Genomic DNA, 23,063 nt, shown 5'->3' on the forward strand with positions numbered 1-23,063 from the left:
TATTCAAATCACTATAGACAGGCACAGGCACACTTCATGGCTCAAGTTTTAAAGGACTGCCAATTGTGCCATGACCATTGGGTAGTCACTAAGATGAGAAAGTGAATAAAAGTGATATGGGGGCGCGGGGGGAGGGTTTCTCAGAGAACTTCCAGACCAAATATGCAAGCAACTATTTAATTTCAAACTCAGGATGTTATAGCAAGAAAATGAGGGGAAAAACACAAGAAGATTCTACAATTAAAAAAACCCCTTAATTCTAGAAAAGAAATATTCTGGTATAACTGTACAGGGCTGCCAGGGACTAAGTAAAAGCTTATTAAACCAGTTCCAATTTGAAGTCACTATCATAAAGAATAATTTTTACAACAACACAGCACTTGTCTAACGAAGGAAATGAAGCAGCTTCAAGCTAGCTTCTTCCTCTTCTGTTACCAAATTTGCTCCTTTGAGAGACCTTGTATTTTCTGTAATGGTAAGTTCATCTAGATATACCAGACAGTATAGCCTTGAAAAAACAGCACTTATTTTTTAAAAAGCTGGTAGTTTATATAGGGGGATATGGTACAAAGATTAGTCTACACACAGTGTATTAGTTTCTAAACAAACTGAAGTAGCATATAGTCAGTGCAGTACAATCCCCTCGTATGCATGCTGCAACAACGGTACTTATTGGCATTACATTATGTTTACCGAAATAAGCTATAGACACAAACACCCTTTAGATTGTTACAGAATAACTGTATGCACACTAGGGGGTTACAATGCATTGTCTATCAGTTTCTGAACAGATGGAGTTAAAGTGCTGCCAAAACCCAAGGTTGTTTAGGTTAGACAAATCATAAACACATATTTTGAGTGGCTTCTGTAACCAGTTAGTTAGTGAAAGAGTGATTTGATTGCTTTGAAACCTTGTAACCAGAGGCCTAATCCTGCAGTCCTTACTGAGACAGGACTTTCATGATCTTCATTTAAGGGTTGTACCACCAGGTTCTACAACATGCAGAAAGTTAGTTCAGGAAATGAGTAACTGTTCATTATTTGAACTAGGTTGATGCCAAAGGTCATGTAACTGATATCAATAAGTTAGTACTGTGACATCAATAAGTCATTCAAGGAAACATCCCAATCACAGTTTAAGTAAAAGGTGGCTCACTTTAATAAACAAACATTGGTCACTATTTAACAAGACATTCTAAAAAAGTAATCACATAATTTGTTTGATAGTAATTTACAAGTGGATGGTATACATTAAGATACAGAGGTAGAAGTTCACTTTTACAATGTTTCACTAATACACAAATTACCAAATTCAAGGCACAAAATTGTTTGCTTTACAAAAAATACTGTAAAAATGTCATTTGCTGTTCTACAATGCAAATACAACTTTCAAAAAAAGTCTTTACACCCTTCCATATTCCACATGTAAAGTTGCATCAAGCATTATTTTCTTTTTCTTTTGCTAATAGTTGGCACAAAACCAGGACTTACATAAACAATTTGTATCTCTGGAGTTGCTTTGTATTTTAGGCAAGAGCCCAGCTACAGAAATTTAATACAACTTCCTCAGAGGGTGTGGTGATGCGGGTGCAGTGGGGCTGATGGAAGGAAGATTAAGAAGGAAGAAAAAAAATGTAGTTTATAAGGGCAGGAGCCTGCCATCCAGAGTGATGGACAGAACACAGAGCACAGTTCAGGTCAAGTGACTTGAAAGAGTTGGATGGTTTAAACCACAGACCGCATTTCTCAGGAAAAAGAAAATAAGATGCCCAATACAGCTTTGCTCTGAAAATATTCCAAAGACATCTATTTGCCTTTGAATTGGAGATTTACAAATTCCTTTTTAAACACAGAAGGCATGCAGTCACTACATAAAAATTACACCACAGGTCAGCCATGGGTCCTTTACAGCTTGGGTTAACATGTAGAAAGATGCATTCATAATCAGTGCTTGAATTTGCTAAAAAGGTCATGCGTAGGAGTAGTTTAAATTGCATGATTTTGTTTTAATACAGAGAGAAAGGAAAAGCAATTTCTGAAACACTGCATATTCTAGTTGTAGACAGTGTTTAAACATTGGCAGTCTGAGGAAAAAAGATCTCACACAGTGCATCTCTACAAAAAGTAGTATAACTAGCTTTACTGTACATACAGTAACAGTCTAAAGGACAATGGTGGTAGCTACATTTTTAATTCACTTTACCTATCACATTTTCCAAGTACTCTATAGTCAGTTTATTTACAGCATGTAAAAAAAACCCATTGATTTTTAAGTTCAATACACAGGTTTAAGATCAAAGAGAATGCCACAGTAAAATGTTGACATTTGCATCAGCTAGATGCAAGTGCACTTCAGAACTCAGGTCATGTAACATTTTTGATCATATTCAGCTACAAATGCCAGTCCGTACAAAACAGTGTTAAATTCCATTTTTTGCTTCATTGTTGTTTGTAGCCTGTTTTCTTTGAGCAATGAAAGGGTACATACACTTGTCTGCTCCCAAGAACCGGTACATGCACACAACTGCTTCAAAGGGCAGGATGCTGAAGAAAAGGGGAGAGGTTATAAATCTGTTATATGGCAGTGGAATGAAACTTACTGTGCATCATGACCACTTTTATGGAGACAGAGTTTAGCCATTTCTGGCCTACCTAAGGGGCAAAACATTTATGCCTCTCATTTCACTAGGATATTTATGAAGAGAATAAAAATACAAGTCAGCTCAAACTACACAGGTAGACTCTTTCTTTTGTCTCCTACTCCTTTCCAAGCCTTTAGCATGGAACCCCTAAACCCTCTTTGTGACCTAGCCCGTGCTGCCTGTCACCTTCTTGTTTAAAAACAAAAGGTCTGCTAAAATCTAAGCCTCCCCTCAAAGCAGCATTAGCAAAAGACGACATTGTACATTTAAAGAGACACAAAACTCCCAACTGTAGAGATAAAGGTGTGCAGTAACTCCATAGTTTAATCACTTGCTGTCTGTCGCCACCCATATCCCCATCTTTTGGGCCTCCCATAGAAGGTACCCCAGAACAAGGAGGACTGAGGTTCACATCAGTCTTCTCCAAGGAAACTCCAATGGGGAAAGCAGGCTTTCCACACTCCTCCCTCTCCACTCAACATATTTGTATTACCATAGCAACCAGAAAACCTAGTCCTGCAGTAGGTGCCAAGTAAGCTGAATGGCTGCTGGATTGGGACCAATGAGGCACACAGCAGGATCTGAGCTGTTAGAATTCAACTTCTCCACTGCTGGAGCACTGGGAGGTAGATGTTGCTGATGCAGGTTCTGCTGCTGCTGGTAGCACTACTTGTGCAGTAACACTGGAAGAAGGCCTTTGATCTAACTGCTGCTGCCTGGGGCATGGATTGCCCAGAAGCTGCTGAGAGGGCCTTTGATCTCCCTGTTGGAAAGCTGGAGTGCTGAACGGGAGACAGCAGGAAGAGCTTTTGATCTGGCTGCTGATGCTGCATGGAGCACTGTCTGTGCAAAGAGCACTGAGGCAGCCTCTGAGAAAGCCACTGGCTGAAGAAGCCACTGAGCATGCTGCAGCTCCAGCCAGTTCTAAAGGAGTTGCCGATAAAGCTTCCAACTTGTTGCCAGAAGAGGCACAGACTCCCTCCTGAGAAGGACTGACGTGATGCTGAGGAACAAAAACACCTCCTGGACTCTTGGGTGTGCCTGTCCACCATGATCAGGAGCTGCTGCGTTATGAATGGAGTAGAACCCTCAAATTCCTCACAAGACGGCAATAAGAAAGGGTTGAAAAAAGAATTTTGCCAAGTTTTAAATGCTCTTCCTATGTACTGCATACTGGAGAATAAAAATCTAGGAATAGATCAGCTGTGGAGCTGCCAAAAAGCAGTATGAATGGTATGTTGTTCAAGTGTGTGGAATCCAGTCAACTCCTTATGAGCAATTGGTCTGGTTCTGCCTGTGATATTGAGAGGAAACCCCAGTGCTGGAATGGTCAGCTTAGCTACAGAGAACAGATTTCCCCCATTTAAAAAATAAATAAAAAAAATATCAAAAAAGAAAAAAAAACACTCAACTGAGTGGGGAGAATGGAAAGTTTTTGTTCTCCTGCCTTTTCAGACCGAGTAGCAGGTTCTACTTACAGATTGTCCCCTCTCCCACAATATCTGTGTAAATCCCAGGGAATCTGCAGGAGCCTAGGGCCTCCGCTTGGCTGCTACAGATTCTTCTGCTGGCAACTACCTCAGGACTCACTCATAAATGGGGTTCTACAGTGTGGAAGATGGCAGGGAAATTAGTGGAGCCTCAGGCTTTTCTGGAAAAGGGAACTCGTCCTGTAAGTCCCTAGATCCATGGAGCTCATGTTGTGGAAAGTGATCTTGTGAGCCAAGGGAGAGATCTGTGCACAGAACTCCAGGGAAACAGGTCTTTAACTAAGCTTTTTGGATTTAAATCTGTACATTTGTCTGAAGTGCTTAGTAGCTAGTATTTCATAAGTTACCTTTTCATGAAGGTTACCATGTACATCAAGCGAGGGGTGCAAATCATAGGCTGATCTGTAAGGATAGCTCTCATAGCCTGCTTTACACAGTAGTCCGGTTTCAGAGGTGGAAGGAAAGGCTCAATTTCTTTTCTGAAAGATTTCATTTTTAAAATAGGTTGACAAAAGTAGATGACTTTTGGTAAAAATCTGTTTACTTCATTAACAATTAAAGCAGAGTCTGTCTAGTTCTAGAGTTTATTAGCTCACTTGTTTAGATTATTTAAAAACATTCTTTAATACTCAAGTAGCAGCAATTTTGCAATGATTTTGTATTAATATTTTAGCTTTGTTTAATTATAAAGACCATTGATAATCTTATAGATTTAAGCTACCCACAATACATATAATTTGATCACATGTTGTTCTATTAAGTGCCATTTTAATTCAATATTAGGAAACATTAAATTTTAGTGTAGCTGGCATGTATGAAAGATTGCTTCACGTAAAAACAATCTCAATATTTTGCTGGCATAGATCCCTGCCAGGACTACTGTTAGAAAATGCACGCAAGAGATTAACACCATTTACTGTGGCTAAAATAATGGATATTTGTATAGCACTACAACCCAGGATGTCAGAGTGCTTAAAAAAAAAGGGGGGGGGGCAAGTATCATAATTCTTACTTCAAAAACAGAAGCTAAATTTGATGGAAGCAATTCAACTTGTCCAGGATCACACAGCAAATCAGCTATTGCCATATCGACCCATTGCCCATAATACCTTTAATCACTAGAATTTTATTGGTATTGGAATAAATGTATTTTGAGTAACATCTTACTTCAGGCATAATACAGGATTTGGGGGAAAAAATACAAGAGTACATTACACAACTAAAACGTTTCTCTACACATTACTAGTAAGAGATTCCCCAAATCAGTGGTCAGTCAGTGGACATATGCTTCACCAGCACCTACCCTGAAGTGCACGTGTCCCCACCTCACACCCATCTTTACTGCCCCACACCGAGAGGAGTTACATGAATAAAGGTACTGCAGGTGTCATTTTAACTGTTTTTCCCTTTCCTATTAATTTGCAACCCCAAACTTCAGTGTTTTTGTGGGGGTTCTTTTAAATAAAAAGTGCTCAGAATTAGAGGATTAAGACCAGAGTTCCAGTGGTGTGGAGGGCAGGAGAAAGAGAGAAAGAACATGCAGTTGGTCTACTCACCTGATTCTACATCCTCTGAACATTCCTGTGTCTACAAGATAAGGGCAGACCAGGGTTGTTTTAATGCCATCTTTGTCAGCAGCTTTCAATTCATGACTCAAAGATTCATGGAAACCCACAGCTCCAAATTTGCTGGCACAATAATCCTGTGTAGGCAATGAATTAAGAAGAAATAAGACTGTGCCACAAGGAAGAGTATAACAGATTGAATGGGCCTATCCTTTTATCCTTTCAATCAAAGTTAAAGGTGATGATGTAACAAAGAGTAAATAATATTAAAAGGAAAGGCATATTTGATGTGGTTCTGTGTAGATCTATTTTCAAAGCGGCAAGATGAAAGATGTGCATTGAATACACAGCCACATCAGCCCAAGTGTCATGTTACGTTTAGGGCAGTTAACACAAGAACTCCTTGAAAACAGACAAACTTGAGTTAAATATCAAGGAGATGACCTTTGAAGTGTATTTAAGTGGCCTTATTCAGCAAATTATACAGATAAGGCAGTTTGTTAGAACAAAAGACTAAAGACACAGTAGCTAGTAATACTACTTTTAGAGTCAAGTTCTGAGAGCGCATAGTCCTGGAGCCAGAAACTCACTACAGTAACTCCCCACTTAATGTCCTCTTAACAATTAACATTGTTTCGATCTTGCATCCCGGCTCAATTACAGAACATGCTCCATTTAAAGTTGTGCAATGCTTCATAGATTCTAGGACTGGAAGGGACCTCGAGAGGTCATTGAGTCCAGTCCCTGCACTCATGGCAGGACCAAATACTGTCTAGACCATCACGGATAGACATTTATCTAACCTACTCTTAAATATCTCCAGAGATGGAGATTCCACAACCTCCCTAGGCAATTTATTCCAGTGTTTAACCACCCTGACAGTTAGGAACTTTTTCCTAATGTCCAACCTAAACCTCCCTTGCTGCAGTTTAAGCCCATTGCTTCTTGTTCTATCATTAGAGGCTAAGGTGAACAAGTTTTCTCCCTCCTCCTTATGACACCCTTTTAGATACCTGAAAACTGCTATCATGTCCCCTCTCAGTCTTCTCTTTTCCAAACTAAACAAACCCAATTCTTTCAGCCTTCCTTCACAGGTCATGTTCTCTAGACCTTTAATCATTCTTGTTGCTCTTCTCTGGACCCTCGCCAATTTCTCCACATCTTTCTTGAAATGCGGTGCCCAGAACTGGACACAATACTCCAGTTGAGGCCTAACTAGTGCAGGGTAGAGCAGAAGAATGATTTCTCATGTCTTGCTCACAACACACCTGTTAATGCATCCCAGAATCACGTTTGCTTTTTTTTGCAACAGCATCACACTGTTGACTCATATTTAGCTTGTGGTCCACTATAACCCCTAGATCCCTTTCTGCCGTACTCCTTCCTAGACAGTCTCTTCCTATTCTGTATGTGTGAAACCGATTGTTCCATCGTAAGTGGAGCACTTTGCATTTGTCTTTATTAAACTTCATCCTGTTTACCTCAGACCATTTCTCCAATTTGTCCAGATCATTTTGAATTATGACCCTATCCTCCAAAGCAGTTGCAATCCCTCCCAGTTTGGTATCATCTGCAAACTTAATAAGTGTACTTTCTATCCCAATATCTAAGTTGTTGATGAAGATATTGAACAGAGCCGGTCCCAAAACAGACCTCTGCGGAACCCCACTTGTTATACCTTTCCAGCAGGATTGGGAACCATTAATAACTACTCTCTTCGCTATAACGTTGTTTGGCTGCCTGCTTTGTCCACAGCTGGCAACCCTGCTATCAGCTCCCCTACGGCCCCCCCACAGTGCCTCCCGCCCGCCAGCAGACCCCGCGGATCAGCGCCTTCCCCATCCTCCCCCCGCGTCCTGCCCGCAGCAATCAGCTGGCTTGTGGCGTTCGGGAGGAAGAGGGGAGAAGTGAGGACTTGGCACACAGGCTCCCCCTCCAGCCTGAATGTCGCAAGGCAACTGAATGCCGCGGGCAGGAGGGATGGGAAGGAGCAGGGGAGGAGCAAGGACACGGCATGCGGAGTAAAGGAGGGGGAAGAAGAGGTGGGTTAAGGGTGGGGGGTTGGGGCAAGGGGTGGTGTGGGCGGGCCGAGTGTTGAGCCCCCCGCCTCTGGTGCTTGCAGAGTAGGGGAAGCTGCCATTGCTGCTGCGCAATGTGCTTCTCCTGACCTACAGCACCTTCAGCCTCCTTGTCTGCCTCATTGTCTCCAGTGCCAGTGGGCTGTGCCTGTGTGGGGTAAGGCCGGGGCACCTCCCAACTATAGTACTGTACTGTATGGCAAAAAAATATATATATATATTCCCTGGAACCTAAGCCCCGCATTTACATTCATTCTTATGAGGAAATTGGATTCGCTTAACATCGTTTCACTTAAAATTAGCATTTTTCTGGAACATAACTACAACATTAAGTGAGAGTTACTGTATTTTAACCCTGGCTTTTACATGTCACTTAAGTTGCTATGGAGCCTTGGGCAAGTTACTTACGTTTTGCCTTAGTTTCTCAACTGTAAAATGGCTATAGCTTTCCTATCCCAGAGGTGTTGTGTGGATACAAGTCCAAGAGTTACCTAGTACACAGCTATAATTCTAAAGTTTCTATTAGGATAATCCAGTAGAGAGATACTTGAGTGCTCACCAGTTCAAACAAGCATACTCCCTAGGCCATATAGGTCCACTGGAAACACTAAGACGGGGTCCTATAATCTACAAAGTCTTGAGAGCGATGCTAATTTACATTTTATTCAGTGGTGCAAGTAGTAATCATTTCTTACTGGTATGCTGCACTATGGGAGGGACACGTGACTCCTCCCCATGACTCCTCTCTCCCTGCCCCTGTGCACTCCCCATCCCCTCCCCATGATCCACATCCATCCCACGTTACCTTGGGGGGGGGGGGGGAATTTCTGTTCTCCTCCCACTGTGCCAGAGACTTCTGCAGTACAGACCCCCAGGCAGGAGGACTCAGGAGACGCAGCTGCGTGGAAGGCTGGAGGCAGACTCCTCCTGTGTCTTTCCGGTACTCTGTATCAGCTATAAATATCTTACTGGTACGGCATACCGGACTACCACCATGCTCGCACCACTGATTTTATTTCTATTCAGGGACTTCTGCAATTCACAGGTATTAACTGGGCCAGCCCTATAAAAGCTTGAACAACACTAGAGCGTTGCCAGTGTTTTGCCAGCAACATGGATGAATTTTCAGTGACTAGAACTATTTGCAATGGATTGTAATGGCATGGGTTTAGCTCATGCTTGTTGCTATCCAGTCCCTTGGCTCCCAACACAACTGCAGTACACCAAAGTCTTATTGCCTATTCTGATGCACTAACAAGTTATGCAAAAAGGCCAAGATTCAGAACTGACTAGTGGTTTTGGGTGCCCAATCGGACATACCTTAAAGGGTTCCGATTCTAGGTCGGTGCTCAGCACTTTCTGAAATATTAGGTCCCTTTAAGATGTCTCAGAGTAGGCATCCAAAAAAAAGTCACTAGTCACTTCTGAAAATTTTGGCCTAAAAGCTTCAAGAGTAGCATTAAGACACTTATGCTTTACCCTCATCCACATTTGCAGGGTAGTGTTGTACCCAACAAGCATATATGTTGTGCTAACGCACAAACTAGTAGCCATCCAACTATGATGTTTTAGAACACTGCATTTGCTGATTGATAATGCACTGCATTGACAGTGGTTGCTGCTCATAGTCACTCTAAGGAAGGTACTCCACAGATGTGAAAATTGCGTATAGGCTCACACTGAGCAAGACTCCTGCTAGTTCTTTCAAAATAAAGTTGTTTATTTTCCAACTAAGACATCAAAGACTTGTTCTTGGTTTCTGAATGCATTTGGTAAAATTGAAGTGGGCAAAAATCAAAGTCAATGTAATTTTTTTCATTGGATGAAAGTTAAGTTTGGCATAATTCCGTGTTTATTGTTTTGATAATTTCAACAGATAATACTGAGCTTTGCTTTAAAGCATTTTTTGTGAGTTTCATTGATTTAAATTTTCACAGTTGCAGGAAATTGGGTGGCAGCAGTCAGACAAATTATATAATGACAGTAAATGTTGAGCTTCAAAAAAGTTAAAGCTTTAACTTTAAAACATAAAATATCATATGTCAAAATACACAATGTAAATATCCTTTAAATACACTAATAATTTCTCAAGCAGTGTTTTTCTTTCTTTGCCTATTTGTAAATTTTGGTAAATATTGATGGAAATACCTTTCCATCAGTTTGTGTGTGTACAGTGAAATTGACATTTACTGACAAAAATCTAATCTTTCCAAACCTACTTATGCTACATTGTTGACAACAGAAGGTATTTATCATTTGTGATAAAGCAACATGTAATCTTTACTACACAGTTAAACAAACCTCCACTCCTGCAGTACTGAACAGTCCCAGGGAACTTGCAACTGTCACAATGTGTCCATGATTCATCTCCAGCATCTTGGGAAGGAATGCTTTAGTGGTCTATAACATGAAAGAAAGAGTGCACACAAGTCTATTACTGTAAGAATAAAGCATTAGTCATTCTAAACCTCTATTCCAGTTCAGTATCAGATGCAAGATGATTACACACGATTTTGAACTTCTGAGTTTTTCCCAAAATTAATGCCAACAGAAAAAACTATACTATGTTCTTCACATCAGACTATGGGGCATAGAGGAATATAGCCTGAGAAATCCTAAGGTTAAAGGATCAGTTCAACTTAGACATGTTTATTTTTCTACAAGAGACTAGTTACCCGGGGGAAAAAAAAAAGATAGTTTGACCCTACAATGAAGTCAATTTTATAAAAAGGAAAGGAAAGTGTTTAATTACACCATAGCTGTGTTAAGACTAGTGAAAGTTACCAACTGAAGTTGCCTGTTGGCCAGGTGTTTTGTAAGTTGGGAGGTTCTTGTGATTTTTATCTGATTTACTCATTATCTTCTTGAGCATTTTACAAGAGCAGAAAACCTTGCCTCCAGTATTTTGATTATATTACCTTCCACATGTAAACTAAATTACCTACCTGTTAATCTCAACTACTCATCTCACGGTTATTGGCATTGTTATAATATCATTAATTATAACAATGCTTATAGACATGTCTATGTCTTTATTGTAAGACTTAAGAGTTTCAAAATTAAGTAGTAAAACTTCACTTAAACTAGAAACTTTGCATGTTTGATTTTTTCCCACTTCAATTTTACCAAAGGTTATTGCACTTATGCTATTCAATCTTAAAACATTAAGAGATCTGATTTAACATGATAAGTCAAGGGATTCAGACTCTGGGCCATAATAGGAGATTCAGCCCAAAGATAATGTAAACTCTGTACATGTTAAAAGACTTAACTACCCAATAACTGTATTGGAAGTAGTCACACATTTCTAATCTGAAAAGAAAGAAGAATCAAAATTTAAAGTCTCGCTGATAAAGCAATTTAATTGCTTGGGATTAAATAAATAGCAAGATGTTCAATAGCAGTTACAAAAAAACAAAACAGACTACTGATATCATTTTTATTAAAATATTGTCTTACAGTCATGATTTACATTAAGTTCTAGCACAATAGGCTGGATCAAAGTGTTCTTAAACTACAGCAACCTCCGGTAGTTTTAAGAACAGAGGAAGTTATTACTTTTAGAAGCACATTTCTGGTTAATAACCAGGTCCAATGAAAATCATACCAACAATTCTTGATCTCAACACCAACTACCTCTAGCAGGGCCATTACTCTAATCAAGTCAATACCACTGAGGACAGTTTCAAAATTGCTTTAGTCTTCCCCAAAAACAAAACTTCCAGAATAAAACTTAGATCCAGGCTCAAAGCACATAAGAGCCTCAGTAAGTATTTGCTATTTAATTGATGTCAGCTGCATACTTTAATAAAGTATAAAACTACAGCTGGATCCATCTAATTCCATTCTTACGCTGTCTGCATTTTCTAATCAGATGTCAGGACAGTTTTGCTTCAACAATTTTCACATGTTCTTGTACTACATTTTTGCCTGCAGGTGTTAAATGACTAATCCAAATCCAACTCCACACAAAAGAACATTTTCAGTGGACAGCTGGCAAGTGATAGAAGATTACACAGCCCCGACTCCTTGCCTCTTCTGTTGATTACTATATATACATATATATCTTTTAGATTCTGTTTCAACCATATAATTAATTTTTCCCCCAGAAAGTCTGAATTGAGCTCCCTCTTGTTTATTCCACCCCTCATGGCAGGCCACGGTAAACTTCTTATGGAGTTTGAAACAAGAGTTCAGTTCACTTGCCAGACTTATCTGTGCCAGGCACACAGAGTTCCAACTTCTCTTCCCATGCTGCATGGCAACAGAACCGCTTGTTCTAGGGCAGTCTGGTCTGATGTGTAACAGGCTTCACACCCTGAGGGTACAGTTCTTTTAGTGTGGGTTCCAGCCTCTAACACTACTAAGTTATCAGAAGAGGTGTCCTATAAATCATTCTCTTACAATGCTGAAGTGGATAGGAACTGAGAGAAACACACCAGAGATTTGAAACCATCTACAGTCGAACCCATTTATCTCGACCTCGGTTAACTTGCCAATCCTATTAAGTCGACGTTTTAGAAGTGGAACCGCCAAACTCCCTCTTTGTCTTATCGGTTTCTCATCGGTTATGTCGATTCTTTAATCTCGCCGAACCCTAATATCTCGAGCACAGAAGAGCGCCGAATTTGCCACTTACCGGCAAACTACTAACTCCGGCGGCGGCCCTGCCCGGCTCCTGCCGCATCCCTCCCCGGCCACGCGACTCCTGCCCTGGCCCCGCGTCCCCGGCCGCGCGACTCCTGCCCTGGCCCCGCGTCCCCGGCCGCCCGGCTCCCCGCGTCCCCGGCTCCCCAGCCCCAGCCGCCCAGCTCCCCGCCTGCCCGCTCACCGGCCGCCCAGCCCTGCGTCCCCAGCCGCCGGCCCCCCGGCCCCGGCTTCCCGTGTCCCCGACCCACCGTGTCCCCAGCCGCCCGCTCCCCGCGTCCCCGACCCACCGTGTCCCCAGCCGCCCGCTCCCCGGCTCCCCAGCCGCGCGGTTCCCCAGCCGCCCGGCTCCCCGCGTCCCCGACCCACCGTGTCCCCAGCCGCCCGCTCCCCGGCTCCCCAGCCGCGCGGTTCCCCAGACGCCCGGCTCCCCGCGTCCCTGGCCGCCCGGCTCCCCACGTCCCCGGCCGCCCGCTCCCCGGCTCCCCAGCCCCGCGTCCCCAGCCCCGCGGTTCCCCGCGGACCCGGCCGCCCGGCGCCGCCTCCCCGGTGCCCGCTTCGCCTGCCGCCCGCCCGGCCCCGCTTCCCCGGTCCCCGCTTCGCCTGCCGCCCGCCCGGCCCCGCTTACCCGGTCCCCGCTTCGCCTGCCGCCCGCCCGGCCCCGCTTACCCGGTCCCCGCTTCGCCTGCCGCCCGCCCGGCCCCGCTTACCCGGTCCCCGCTTCGCCTGCCGCCCGCCCGGCCCCGCTTACCCGGTCCCCGCTTCGCCTGCCGCCCGGCCCCGCTTACCGGGTCCCGCTTCTTTGGCTGCCCGGCTCCGGGTCCCCGTCCACGGCCGCCCGGCCCCGCTTCCCCGTCCCGCTTCGCCGGATCCAGCCACGTGCAGGCACCGTGGTAAGGGGGCAGGGAGGGGGTGTTGGAGAGAGGGCAGGGGAGTTCAGGGGTGGGGGGGTGGATAGGTGTTTATCTCGATCATCGGTTATCTCGACGCTTTTTGGCAAACCCCTAGGCCGGCGACATAACAGGGTTCAACTGTATATTGTATCAATTGACTAGAGGCTCATTATGATGGGCTGAAAGCAGAGCCATAGCTACATGTTGCTTCCTCAACAAAGCTCTACTTGTGTATCTCAATCCTGAGCTGAAAGTTTTCAGCTCAAGGAAGGCCCAAGATTACAATAAAAATAGAGACACAAAGTGGTGAGGTAATATCTTCCATGGGACCAACTTCTGCTACAACTACACTGCATACAATAAAACAGATGCAACAGCTGAGCTAATAGAGTTAACTGTCATCGAAACAGTTAGCTTAGGTAGTTTGTATGTTTTGAGTTGTCATATGCTGTCATATCCCTGTTGTACATTTTAACTGGTGTAGTGTCCCCTTTTAAAAGATGAGCCCAATAGCTTATGTGGATAGTGATAACTGCTACCATTGGGCTACACACATCATATGTAGACTTCTCATTTCCATTAAACCTTCCTCTTAAGTTGTTTCAGAGGGCAGAATTTACCCCTGCTGCAAACTGGGTTTATTCCTTTCAAAAACCTGCAGATGCCTTTTGATTTCTGCACCGAGGCTCAGTGCTTCCACAAATCCTAGTCTCCACTCCCTTCCTTATGAGAGTCATGCTCCCATATGGTCCCCACGGAGAGCTGCCCCAAACCCCTCCTCCACAAGGACATTAGAGCTGGTTCCACCATCAGCTTTCATTCAGAAGTCTGGACTGTAATTCAGAAATGACCTGGACAGACTGCTCCCATCTTATGTTCCCATAGAACTGCAGAGCCTCACTATGCAGAGTGAAAGTAGAACTGTTGGTATATAGTGGAAGGGTTGGTGAAGAAAAGGGCATTTACTTTGGAGCCAGCATGCTTTTACCTTTTGGGGGACTTTTCTGGCTTTTTTTTTTTTTGGTAGCCCACCATGCAATGTAGTAAAAGCGTGTATCGTTTGATAGATCACATCCACAAATCTTCTACTCCACCTAAGACTCAGTGATGTGGCTCCTCCAATGGACTGGCTGTTGCACATGATTTTTCAAAAAGTTTAACAAACCAGTGTAACCATCAGGGTGTATCCATAAGTAATGTTAGAGTTTGAAATATATATTTATTGCTCTGGGGGAAAAAAAAATCTACGCACCTTTATTATATTAAAGGCATGCCTCAATACAAAATGTCCAGTGACTTCACCAGTATATAGTCAAGGAAAGTAACTAACAATTAGACATCTAAAAACAGTTCTTTCACCCTCAAAAAGCCCATTCTTATGTTACTTTCCTTCAGAATCTGAGAATATAGATTTTTTGCTGCATACCCTCAAGGTCAGATTTGGCCTATCTTGGACCAAGAGGAAATAGAGAATACCTTGCTAACAATCCTCATTAAACCAGTTTCTGTTGGTGAGTGACAAGCTTTCAAACTTACACAGAACTCTTCCTCAGATCTGGGAAACATACTGAAGAGCTCTGCAGAAGCTTGAAAGGTTGTCTCTCACCAACAGAAGTTAGTCCAATTAAAAAAAAAAAACCCAAAAAACCTCTCAGCCACCTTGTCTCCAATATCCTGGGACAGACACAACACCGCCATCACCACTGCAATCCTCATTACAGACAGTTAGAGATGCAACTCCACTTGTTCAGCTAGAGACCAAGCACTCCACCAGTGGAGCTGAAGTCATTACATAGGGAGAGGTGGTCTCTTAAAAGAGCAGGTCCCACACCATTAAGGACCTTATAAGCCAAAAGTAACACCATCCTGAAGCTACTTGGCAACACATGCAAATCCTACAACACCAAGGTCATATGCTCAGACTAAAATAGTCCGTTCAACAAGGTGGCACTTGTACTGTGCCTTAGTCAGGTTTTGAATGTATCTGAGAGACAGTACACTACAATCATTTATCAAAATGAAGGCACAGATGTCACTTGCAAAGTTGGCATCCTGAAGTAAGCTGCGAGGCATAGATGAAAGAGAAAAGATTCTCAGACATTGCCACGTCCTGATCATCTGCAGCAGCTGGGCACCTACCTAGTTAAAACCATGTATCACAGCTTATCGGAAGGACACAAATTTCTAGAATCAGTGTGTGTGTCACAGGATAGGCTCTTACAGGCCTACCCATTGGTCTTTCCAGCCTCTCCCCGCCACAGGGAAAGAGTCCCCAAATGAAGTTATTCCCTCCTGGGCCATGAATAGTCCCCAAATAAGAAAGACCTTACTAAGCTTCTGGCCCAATCTACACCTGTGATCAGTTCAGCCTCCTCCATGCTTTGGTCCCCAGTTTCCTACTCCTGTTGGTTATCTAAAGCAGCTAGGCCGGGTTTCCAGCTGAGCTACAGCTGCCTTAATCTCACTGATCCTTAGTCTTTTCCTGCCTAGTCCCTGAAACCTAAATGCTGCGCAAGGGACTGAGTGTTATGTGCCTCTTGGGTGGCCCTGGTGCCTGAAGTTGGGAGACCTAGATGGACAGTATAGCCCACACCGGTCTTCAAATGTGGTACATGCGAGCTCTCCACAAAATATTAAGCTACAGGAGACTCGCAGTACTGCCAACCTAAAGCATTCAAAAGTCATGAGTCAAGTCCCGCAAACGAAAAAACAAAAAAACAAACAAAAAAAACCCCATAAGATTATTAAAATCACATGACTTGAGCCAAACAGATCTCAGGCTTAATTGCATTCTGTTTTTCTGAGCTTCTCCCGCCCCTATTTTTTCCCTTTGCAGCCAGGATGGTTAGAAATGTAGCTTTAAAAAAAATAAATACCATTCTCTTATATTCATGTGACTCAGAGCTGGTGCTCTTAATAAAAGCCACACCAAATATGAGACTTGCCAACACTAAATATGAATCCACTGATGATCACAGAACAGTGGATGGAATGAAGTTAAGCATGATGTGGTGGATCAGAGCAGGCATGCTGAGATAGTGATTATGAAAAATAAACTTTAGTTAAGATTTCTGTCAATCAGTAATATGTTCTAAACCAGCCATGTTTATACAGAGAGTTAGAAAGAATCTAAGACAACTTTCTAGATTGTAGAATAGTTCACCAAGGAAGCTGATGAAACACTCACTTGAAATGATGAACACCCCAGCATTAGCAGGGGGATTGACTCAACAGCTCTTTCCCCAACTTTAATTTTTATGGATTCTTTAAATCAATATCTTGCTCTCCAAGCAGCTTCCTCATAGCTTCTGAATACATCACTGAAAGAGCGTGAACGATCCCTACAAGCTAAAAATCAATGCTTGTTTCCTGTGCACACAGCTTTAATGACTTATTAGACAAATGTGTGAAACTGAACAAGCTTTAGTCACTTCATAGCTTTAGTCATCGGTTTTCAAATCTTTTGGTTTACGGCAAATTAACTTCTAACAGTCTAGCACTTCTTCCCTCCCCTCCCCCAAATTCTTTAGTTCCATTCTTGGTGCTCTTAATGAAACAAAACTCAAAAGATTGTGCAACACAAAGAGCAGTGCAGCTGCAGTGTCAAAACAAATTAGTCTAACGTACAACAAATCAGAATATGAAGAAATACCATGTTTGAGAAAATTAATCCAAAACTTAATTAAAAAATAAAACTGTTTTAAAGTAGCAAGTTAAGCATCACAAAATGTTAGCTGTATGCAAGTTCAGGACAATGGATGCTAAGTGCAAAGTGGGAAGAGGTCAGTGCCACACCATGTACACAAAAATTGTCTTGCTTTCATCCAAAAGGAGCAAGAAAGCCTGTACCAGCTCAGCAAATATAAATTTAGGAAAGGGGCTTTACAATACAGTGGAAGTTTTCATAACTTATGACTCTTCTTTCAAGTGCATAACAGCCCCTTTGCACCATTCTGGCAGCACAAAGGAGCTGGTTAAACTGGCTTTACAGCTATGCAGGAATTCCCCCTACGTTGGGGAATCTGAGTGACACAATAGTTCCATACTACTACCCTCCTTACAGCCCCCTCATATAAGGGAAATGGTTAGAGGAAAGGAGCATGATCATGCTTTTTACTCTAGGGTCTTGTCTACCCAGGGAAGTTTACGGCATTACTATAGCTGTGTAATCATATTGCTATAGTTCTATTAGTATAGTAATGCCAGTAAATTTACCCATGTGGACAAGCCCTACCTATTCTCAGCGGTCAGAATAGCCCATTGGACAGCAGTGTAAATTAAAGTAGACACTGAGTGGCTCCATCTTCAGCTGGAGCCCTTTCCTTTGAATCAAAGTTCGTGTTAAGCACAGCTCAGCCAGACCTGAGAATTGAAAGTAGTCTAATAAGACAGGTCTGATTTAGAAATTTCCACCAAGCCTGGAGCCATAGGGAACCTCACCTCAGTAAGGACCAGATGATATGTTAGCTACTCATGTTTAAATGCTACATGGTGCAGAGTAAAAGCGGCTTCTTGTAGACTGAACTCTGGAATGAATAACCAAAGATCCTGGAGGACTGGGGCACATCAGAGGTTTTAGCCTCCTTAGGCACAACAGGAAACCATCACCTTAACTCCCTTTACGAACAAACAACCATCTCTAGACATACTTCCTATGCACAACCATTCAACAGAGCTACCCCAACTCCCCACACAGCTGTCCACGGAGGGTGAAGAGAGACAATGCATCTCTAGCCTAGCAGCTGTAGTACCCAATTGATGAGGCACAGCCTGCAGAGGCAGATTCTCTTGAACCAGCTCTGTATTACACGTTCGATTATGGAATAAACTGACTATGTGAAAAAGACAAGAATCAGTGGGCTTGTCATTGGAAACATGGAAATGTTTTCAACTATGATGTTACAGCATGATTTGTTCAAAAAGACAGCTTCTTTAGATATATTTTGTAATTTCAATCCAACTTCGTTTACTGGACTACAATTTCAGAGCCATCCCAAAAACAGTTGAGAACACACGGGAAGTTATTTATTCATAGCAAGCAAACTACATCCCAAAATTGCAGCTTGACTGAAATATATTGATAGAAGTCAAGGCTTTAATTTTTTTTTTTTTTTAATCTTTTTACCTAACAGATTCCAATCCAAACTGACCAAATGAAAGAGTTTAATGTATGGAGAGCTATGAAAACATTGTAACATTTTCAAATAACTGATCAACATATCTTTTTGAACACGCAGAAGATAATATTTTTAATTAGTAGCAAGATATTTACAGAGGGGTTTAAATTTTAGGATAAGAGTGGCAACTGTGCTGAAACTGAGGTGTGTGCAGACCTGTGTGAGTTGGAGAGTGCACAACAGAGCAAGAGTTGGGGGAGATAATGTGGCACCAACAGCAGTAAGCAGAGCTAGGAAAGTAGAACAGAAGGTCAGCCAAATAGCAGTCGCGTGAAAAGAAACCTGGTACATAGTGTTGAAACAGACAGTTTTAGAGTCTCTTCCCCCCCCGCCCCCCCACAAATCTTTATACCCACACCGCTTTTCCATCACATAAGTTATTGTCTGCGACATTTCGCCACAGTCACAGCATAGGGATGCCAAGCTGGTGCAAGGCTGCTGCAATCCTTGTCTAGCCAGAGAGTAGCCTGTTGAGCCTGGTCCAGGATCTATGATGAAGTGTGGACAAGGAGGCAGGTACAGCAATGGATTCCTGAATTTGCTTAGTGTGTTAGACTCTTTCCAACTGATGCTTCCATTTGCTAAGAGTGTAATTTTCAGCTCCCTGGCAAAACTGTCTGTGCACGATAGATCAGTAGCTTCATCCAAGACTCAATTTACAAGGAGTGCCAATACCTGCCTGGAACTGTTTGATCAGAGAGACTTCACCACAAAAACTTGACCACTTTAAGGGGCTGAGGAAATTAAACGGTTTCTTGGTTTAGTCTATTGTGATGATCATCTTAGATTCTAAGCCTGATAAAAATCTTTTAATTCTGAACCACAATTTGGAATGGATGGTTTTGTTGATCTGAAATAGTTAATTTATACTGTTCTCTGATTTACATATAGATTGTTTCCGCTCTCAGGGATCTGGATGCATCAGAAGATACATGTGATTTTTTCCTCAAGCCAGCCCTTCATGAAAATAGGCATCTATTTTAAAATATGAAAGGAAGCTGTTCTAGAAATCTCCCTCATTTGTGTCTGAAACAGGCCTTCTATTCACAACAGAAAAGCTAGACTATCCAACGTTTTATTTCAAAAGAAGTCCCTTAGTTATTTAGCTCCTAGCAGGCAGTACAACCTTCAATTTCTCACTAAAGCTTCATTTGCCCTTCACATAAAAAACCCACTGTTTAGAAACCATGGGGATTCGTTTAATATTGAACTGCAACAGTAGTTAATACTTAACATACATGCACAGTAATATTGTTACAGTTGCCTTGCAACCAGAAGCTCATGAAAGAGCAAGATGAACTTAAAAAGAAGTCTATGATGATGACAACAAGCAAAACCACCACCACCCCCACACCAACATTAAGCATGCTTGCTGATGAGGTGAAAATAGAGAAAGTTTGTCCAGGCTCAGAAGCTGGAGGTAACAAAGTAAAGGTCAGTAGATGGAAAACAAAAGAATTTGTGGTAGCATAGAAACTATTGGTCTTAGACTATGCTTTTATTTTTATTTAAGACAAAAATATATGAATAATTTTCCTCCAACTCTGCATGAAATTTTGTTTTGAAGTTACTTGTTTTAACATTTACAGTTCTAAGAAGTTAACCATTATTTCACAGACACTGGGTTAACATTTCTTTCCTTCCCACTGCCCCCAAAATGGCTACATCAATATGGGTTACAGCATTTGCTCAGAACGTGACTGACACTACTGAACTGAGATACAAGTGTTAAAGTTATGTCTCTCCAAGATTAAATCCATATGAAACAGATTTCTGACAAACTACTATTAGATTAGTCATTTAAAAAAAGACTATGGAGTAGACAGTCTCAAACAAGCACAGTTTGGTTCAAACTATTAACTCCTCCCCCTCCCTTCCCCTGGTACTATCTTTAGTTATAAATAGGTCTAAATACACCACTCTTAAATACTAAAGATAACTAATGTGATCATGTAATGATCAATTACAAAAATTCCTCTAGATTGAGATCTTTGAGTATAATTGATATTCACAACCATTTCTACTGCTGCAGTGCTTTTCTTGTGTTCAGTAAGCGAATGTGCAATGTATCAGAAGCAAACTGAAACTGAATTAAGTAGTTTTCTTAATCAAAACTTAGTCCCACAAAGCTCTTTACAATGGGGAGACAGCAGAGATAAGATAAGTAGTTCTATTCAAATTGTAGATAACTGGTGGTATTAGTTTGCTACAACCATTAGTCAATTTTCCATTCTTTACCTACTATAAGAGTAATTGTGTCATATCTATGACAGCTGAACACAAAGTCTGGCTAAATTAAATCTCTTATACACTGTATTAGAAGGCTTACTTGAGGCGGGGTGGTTTTAGAGGAAAGGATGGAAAATTAGAAGTGTTTAGACAGAGAAAAATGTAAGGATGTGTGTGTTATTGTGGGCTCATTCATGTAGTTACGTAGGTGCCCTTACGTTATCTAAAGAGCTCAGTTTCTTGTGATCTTGTGTAAATCAAGGCATGTATGCAACACAGTGGAAAGCAGCTCTCTCTTTTTGGTAAAGTGCAGGTAAATACTCAGACTGAAACTAATGGTTAGTTGAATAAAATATAACTAGGCCATATTCTGTTCCATACATGATTACATTTTTTCTACTTTGAGTGGAGACTATAATTGACTCCAGAAGTTTCTTTCCTTCCTGAGATTCTTTTTAGATGAGGGTGTGGGGGAGTATTATCTCATGTTTATGTGGGGTAAATATATTCAGATTCCCATTTGTCTTAGATCACATTTTTCTACTTTTCCTTTATTCACTTTTATTTTCTTCCTCTCTAGAAGACAATTCCCCTGGGTTTACACACAAATACCACAGGAAAACATAGCAGTGAATTTCCTCCTCTTAATAAAACCCAGTTTTTCCTCTAACATTTCACACACACACAAACCCCCAACTGAGAAAGACCATCACCTTCAGCCGTTTCTGGGGGTAAGGAGAGAAGATCGGGAGAACAAGTTGAGCATCTCATTATACTATACTAGCAAGGGGAAAGTTACAACTTTTATCTTGTTGGCATGCATCCTCCTCCATTTCTTTGCTCATAAGCTGGTACATCCCTGTTTCTCCTGACAAAAGAATGGCAATTGCGTTTTTATATTATATATATAGTATTTTTTTTTAAAAAGGGGCGAGGGGGGCTTTTTCTGGGTTCAGAGTGTGTGGACTGGCCAGGGATCTTTTACTAGTGATGGTCTTAACATTTCTGGGAGTGGTGACACTAGAAGGTGACAATTCGCTGACAATTCTAGAACGAAGAAAGCACCTGTTCCAGGTACACACCCATCCATCTATGCTCTGGAGATCCTTTGTCACCAGGCGACTGAGGTGAATATTAAAGCTTGCAGAAGTTTAATAAGCTACAAAAGAAGGCATGGGAAGTTAGCTCTGTCTAAAACCCTGGCAGATCATTTGGAGCTGCTCCTACATGAAATGTTCTCCTGCATCGCTGACTAAAACTCAGGCAAACATCAACAGCCTGCTGAACTATGATGTAGCCACACAGAACAACCAGAGACATTGCCTTCTAACTCCCCACCTTCCACCTCTGGCAGCTGGACCCACAGACCAGCTTTGGACTTCAGGAATTTGATTCTTTAACCCGCACTCAGATGCCTCCAGTGAATACTGTCCGCTGCCAGCTTCTTGAATAGGTACTTTTGCATCTCCCTTAATTTTGGGTCTTACCAACCTCACAACAATGGCCCACTAGCCTACTGTTGTCAGCATTCAGCCAACTGGCAGCTTACTGAGAGAATAATTTCTTGGCATCTTTGTTCAAGTGCTATGGAACCACAACAGTAATAATGTAGCAGGCCGCGTGCTAGGTGTACATTATGTACACCAGGTTGGCGTACATAAATTTTGTAGGATGACTTGTGGTGCAGAAGTAGCAAGTACGTAGAGGGGAAGAAAATAGAGGTCAGAGAATTCTGAGAAGACTCTGAAGGACTATTGGCACCAGTGTTGATTAGCCTGCATCGACACTCCCCCCCACCCAAAAAAAGGCAGCGGGGGGAGGGGGAAATTACCCCCGCAGGTTAAAGCTGAATCTGGCCTCAGACCTATACCCCCAGCCCTGCCAGCCAACCGGGTTTAAAATACCATCAAGCCTGGGTTGAAGATTGTTGTGTGCACATGGGAGAGGGATTAGGGACAATATCCACATTACAGCATAGGCTAACTCTGTAGCGTAAACATACCCTTGGTCTACAGAGGGTCCTAGTAGCCTGCACTGCCATGAAGTGAAGATTGCTTATTAACTCTAAAACTGTAAAGAGCAAACAATCAGATTACATTTGTCACTGCACTGCCCAATAACAGTCTGCAGTGTGGTATGCATATTCTAGTCAATGCATCAGCCTCCAGAATAGGTGTTACAGTTTACTGAAAAATATAATTTGTAGTTTAAAAAAGGGGATACCTCTGTTTATGTCTAGCACATCAGCTCAACTGCCAAGCATATTAGCCAGTACAATTTCTTGCTATGATTGGATTTAAAAGCGGAGAGAAGAATCATGGATTTAACTAGGACTCATTACA

At 42.1% G+C, this 23,063-nt stretch overlaps 1 protein-coding gene across 1 annotated transcript in view; it reads right to left on the bottom strand.

Moving 5' to 3' along the window:
• Nucleotides 1–1,135: 1,135 nt before the first annotated feature.
• Nucleotides 1,136–23,063, bottom strand: part of RDH10 (retinol dehydrogenase 10) — a 42,260-nt gene continuing 20,332 nt past the window's right edge. The window contains exons 3-6 of the mRNA XM_045003703.1: nt 10,077–10,175; nt 5,689–5,834; nt 4,480–4,611; nt 1,136–2,544 (exon numbers count right to left, since the gene is read on the bottom strand). Of these exons, the coding sequence (XP_044859638.1) occupies nt 2,421–2,544; nt 4,480–4,611; nt 5,689–5,834; nt 10,077–10,175 (501 nt within the window). The 3' untranslated portion in view covers nt 1,136–2,420. The remainder of the gene's footprint in view (nt 2,545–4,479; nt 4,612–5,688; nt 5,835–10,076; nt 10,176–23,063) is intronic.

The sequence above is a fragment of the Mauremys mutica genome, chromosome 2 (assembly GCF_020497125.1).
Source record: "Mauremys mutica isolate MM-2020 ecotype Southern chromosome 2, ASM2049712v1, whole genome shotgun sequence".
NCBI lineage: Eukaryota > Metazoa > Chordata > Testudines > Geoemydidae > Mauremys > Mauremys mutica.